The following is a 4,775-nucleotide window of genomic DNA, read 5'->3' as shown; positions in this document are numbered from 1 at the left end:
ATTCCATTTGCAATACAAAATTTGAGACAAATTCTTTGTTCGATCTTTTTATCCATTGTAAAAATCGCAAAACACACTTGAGATGAACTGACGAAAAATCGAGCACTATAAACAAATTAAATGACAAATGACACTCAAACTCCGCGTCAGTATAGAGGACAGTTATGCCAACTTAGCGACAAAAAGAATTTTGACAATTCCTTTAAGCGGGCTTTTTAAATGATCAATTCCCGGTACTTTTTTGACAGAATGTATTATGTCTACGTATGTACATTAATTTAAAATAATTATAAATAAAGTGAAGCTTTACAGCATATACATATGAAACCTATATAGAATTTATGTTCGAAATTATTTTAATATTAGATAATATAAAAACCTTTAGTTCGGGTATACGAGCCAAATACGACAGAGGCAAACGAAGAGACGATGCCTCTTGCGGTGTCATGCTACGCGGTATCATTCCAGGATCTCCTATTTCTCGAAATCTCTTAAATATTCTGTAAAAAATGGAAGAAGTTTCGACAAAGTAAAATAGTGCAAATATAAGGTACTACCTTAAGATTTCTTTGCGCGTGAAAAAGGTACAATCTTGATAATCTTCGAGTTGTTCTTCAGTGAACGTCGCCACTTTATTTCCCATTCTAATAAATTTTTTTTTAATATAATACTACGAACACGCACGCGCAGGATTCTAGATTTTTTTTATTTAAGATACTTTTTTTGTTATTTTAACAGAAAACTAGCTTAAAAAAATTAATTTGAGTGGAAAATAAAGAACTCTTTAAACTGGATTAAAAAAAGACTGTTACATTCACGAAAGAATAACGAGGACTGAGTTTTCATATACCTGTGATGTTCGATACGAAATCGTGCAATCTAATAACCAGGGTGTGTCTCGCCACTCCCACCCTCAGGGACATTTCGATTTTAAATTTACGAGCAACTATGAACTACTTGTATATTTTATTGTTAATTATACAATTCGTTTATAAACAATATGAACATGCAAACTTTCTGATATTAATACTCTATAAAATTTTCATATTTATAAAAAAATTATATAATTGTTAAATAGAAATTATTGATTAACCATCAAGACTTAAAAAATATAAATATATGCATATATGTACTATACATGTGTTAAAACGATTCAAGTGTGATGTTACGGAAGATGAATTGCATTAATTGTATTGATACAATTGTAGAAAAACGTATATTTCAAAATCTTAATCATATAGATTAAATTTATAAGTGTTTTTAAATTTTTTACAAAAGATTTTGTACAAGATATTGAAAATTTAAGTTAAAATAAATATTAGAAAACTTAAAATTATTCAATATAATAATCTTCTGAAACAATATAATTACGAAGGCATGCATCACGAACACCAGATGTGGATGGCTTAAATATTTGTATTTGAAATATTACAATAAAATAGACGTTTCGGTCTTAAATTAGAGCTTCCTCGGTATGACAAAAATTGTCGGAAATAAATTATTACGGATATAAGTAAATTTAAAATATTACGGATATAAGTAAATTTAAAATATTACGAATATAAATTCTATACGTTGTCAGCGGAGGATTTTATAACGCTCAGTGATAGATTTGATTTTGATAGACGCAACGGTGTTCCATACAAATCAGATTGTCTACATGATCCCGATAAGTGAACCAAAGCCAATAGGTGCACACTTTGCTCAACATCAATACAACGCAAAAGTTCCAATTTCTGCGTTGAACGATAAAATACACAGCAATCCAGGACCTAGAATCAATGTAATTGTACTCACCGTCAAAAACGTTATATCCTATAATAATCTTCTATTTATTTAGTAATTCTTTAGATATAATAATCTTCATATGCTTCTTTACAATCAGTTAAATTATGAACACATTCCACAAATTCGTCTTCTTCAAGTCCGGAATCCGTAAAGGCATGGAATTTCTTGATACTTCTTATCCTTTTGGTTTGTTTAAGTAGAGATTCGTACATTGCCGCGACATTACTACCGCTGTGCATTCCAGCCATTACTGCAACCGAGTTTACATCTGAAAAAGAAAGCGAACGCTGTTAAATTTTATCATTATTTAATCTGGACGTTATTTTTCGTATTAATAAAATTTCTTTATAATAGGAACTTACCAGTTCCTACGGGCCAGCCGGTGATATTGCCATCCTTAGTTACGTTATTATTAAAGATCTTTGGATATGGTAAAGCAATTTTCAGCGGTGCCTCAATATTGGATAAGTATGTAGCCGATGCATGACACGTACATGCCAGATACAATGTCATCATCTCATGTACGCTGGAGCATCTGTAGGCTGGTTTGGACATTTGTTTATTAGCTTCGTGAATGGGTCGCTTTATTCTGTCTTCAGGAATTCCCCGTAACGCTATACTTTGCATATTATTATTCATTGGTATATCGCAGCTCGGTGTTAGGCTTGTCCATAGAGAGCCTTCAAATTCATCTAATACATCTATTAAATCCATCTTCATCTTCATGGGAAACGGCAGGCTCAGACTAGTCGCTGCAGCTTTGCGACCTAGTTTGTTCAAATCGGCACACAAATCGGATAAGATGGCGTTCGGATACTTTTTGGTTCTATATCTTAAGCTCAATGTGTCTAAAGCAGTAGCTAATATCGCGCTACTGTGATATTTTAACTCTGGACTATACGTTATGTTGTCAAATTTACGTGAATCAGCCCCGAATGGCCAACCGACTTGTCCACAGGAAAGTGGACTATAAAGCGATGAATTCTCTCCAATGTGTTGCCAGCATAATGCTGTATTGACAATTTTAACTAAATCCGATGCACTAGGTTCGGCACTGTTAAAGTCAAGACATGGAAATGCCAAGATACTCTTTCCATACTCATCACGTAGATGCTGAACGCAAGACGCTCCAAGCCCAGCAAAGCCATCAACAGAATCCATAAGCACCTATTTAATGAGATATTACATTAGAAATGATATAATTGTTTTAATAATAAAAAAAAATGGCGTGCAATAATATATAAACAGGCACCTGAAATCCTTGCATTAAATCACTCTCTTCTACATATAATCGTATTTTGTCTGTGAAATTGTCAAAGAATTGTTCCATAGACCATAAATTGCGTCCATACGTGAATATATTAAATGGCCGCTGCGTACAATTATGTAAATACTGTTTGATTAACAATACTGTCCTTGGATGAAATTGCGGTGAAAGATAGTCAACCCATGACTTCACATCGCTTTCAAAATTGAAATTTTCCGAATCCACTGCTCCATCAAGTTCATTTAAATTCTGAATAAAAGGTGTTCTTGGACTAGGTTCAGCGCTAGTAATTTCCAATTTTGTACTATCCCATAGCAGCTGATTGTCCGATTCCGTATCATATAAAGAACCTTGTTCACTTAGGTAACCTATTGCTCCTTTTAAATCTGCTATTAACAATCTTGGCGTAAATGTTACTTGTTTCTGAAACATAACCACCCAATAGTAATTACCATTTATAATATCAAAATATGTACATTTATAATGTGGGTTTTGAATATAGAATATATCATATTATATAGAATATATGAATTTTAAAATTATATAATAAAGAAATTTATTAGAAAAATATTATATAATAATCACTACTTTTACATTATTATATGTCATGTTTTAATATAGATATAGATTATATTTTAGAGATACAGAATTATATATATATATATATAAGAAATATAATTTCAGTATCTGTGTTGGCTTTCATGTTCCTGATCAAATTATATACATAAAAAATATATACCAATCTTTGCATTGGCTTTCATGTTTCTGTTTTATTATTGATTTAATATCATAAAGCCTTTGTCCTTTATAAAAAAATATAATACTCCAAAAATATAACTATATATTAATTAGAATAAAATTATAAATTCTTGTAATTCTAATCTACTAAAATTATCATATAAATAAACCTCTTCAATAGTTACGTTTTTAATGTAATTGATATACATTTCTGTTGCCTATCTATAAAAGTAGCAAACATATTCAACACAATCTTTACTTTTACAATTATACTTACTCGCATGTTTTCACCTTCTTTATACAGTACATCATGATTTATTTCAGATGGATTCTTAGGGTCGTACGTGAAGTTAGATTCCTGTGAAATAATAATTTTGTAATGTATGTGATCGTTAAACACAGAAATGCATATACGTCGAGATTTATCAACAAAAAAATATAGCCATTAATACCTGTAGATTCCACCAATGCGTGCCAATAAAATTCGAATAGTGACCCAATTGAATGGTTAAAATTTCCCGTGTTGTCATATTTGTCAAGTTTATATTTTGTTCTTTATAAAACAATGTATTAAAGTCATTTTTTCTTTTCGACCAAGTATAAAAAATTTATTCGCTTATTTTATACTGATTGATAGAAAATAAGATATCTTAAACCTGTTTCGATGTAACCATCAAGTGACTTTTTGCTTGCTCTCTACCGGTTGATACTTGATAGAGGTTAAAATGTTTTTAATCTGTTCGTATGATTATATTCGTATGGTTAGTATATAAATGTTTACATATACGAAACGTTAGTTTTGTTTTTATACCCTACGAACAAAGAAAATAATTGTATCTTTCACCTTTCTTAATTTTAATTGTTAGGTCAGTTAGGTTATTTCCGAACATAGTAATGATGGGACGAGTCGAGTCATTACTATGGACAGTATCATGATAAAAATACAAGGGTATGCTCATCAATTGTCTAAAACTCGTTCAGC

General features: G+C 30.9%; 2 protein-coding genes across 2 annotated transcripts in view; both read right to left on the bottom strand.

The window, feature by feature from the left end:
- Nucleotides 1-643, bottom strand: part of LOC108769563 (calcium and integrin-binding family member 3) — a 3,125-nt gene extending 2,482 nt beyond the window's left edge. Inside the window, exons 1-2 of the mRNA XM_018520598.1 lie at nucleotides 558-643; nucleotides 380-500 (exon numbers count right to left, since the gene is read on the bottom strand). Coding sequence (XP_018376100.1) covers nucleotides 380-500; nucleotides 558-643 — 207 coding nt within the window. The remainder of the gene's footprint in view (nucleotides 1-379; nucleotides 501-557) is intronic.
- A 1,204-nt stretch (nucleotides 644-1,847) lies between these two features.
- mst (misato mitochondrial distribution and morphology regulator) lies at nucleotides 1,848-4,663 on the bottom strand. Its single transcript, XM_018520570.1, has 5 exons — nucleotides 4,246-4,663; nucleotides 4,071-4,151; nucleotides 3,041-3,478; nucleotides 2,151-2,955; nucleotides 1,848-2,056 (listed from the first exon to the last, which is right to left on the bottom strand). The coding sequence occupies exons 1-5, from the start codon at nucleotides 4,321-4,323 to the stop codon at nucleotides 1,848-1,850; spliced, it is 1,611 nt and encodes a 536-aa protein (XP_018376072.1). The 5' UTR covers nucleotides 4,324-4,663.
- Between the last annotated feature and the right edge of the window lie 112 nt (nucleotides 4,664-4,775).

The sequence above is a fragment of the Trachymyrmex cornetzi genome, unplaced genomic scaffold (assembly GCF_001594075.2).
Source record: "Trachymyrmex cornetzi isolate Tcor2-1 unplaced genomic scaffold, Tcor1.1 scaffold92, whole genome shotgun sequence".
Lineage (NCBI taxonomy): Eukaryota > Metazoa > Arthropoda > Insecta > Hymenoptera > Formicidae > Trachymyrmex > Trachymyrmex cornetzi.
Note: the sequence above shows the minus strand (reverse complement) of the source record. Positions and strands in the feature narration are given on the sequence as shown.

What these genes read in the sequence shown, in the direction of transcription:
- mst (XM_018520570.1), bottom strand. Translation starts at nt 4,323, where the DNA reads ATGACAACACGGGAAATTTTAACCATTCAATTGGGTCACTATTCGAAT. An exon ending in ATTTAATGCAAGGATTTCAG is followed by an intron (nt 2,956 to 3,040) that starts GTGCCTGTTTAT and finishes CTCATTAAATAG; the next exon opens with GTGCTTATGGATTCTGTTGA. An exon ending in CGGCTGGCCCGTAGGAACTG is followed by an intron (nt 2,057 to 2,150) that starts GTAAGTTCCTAT and finishes TTTCTTTTTCAG; the next exon opens with ATGTAAACTCGGTTGCAGTA.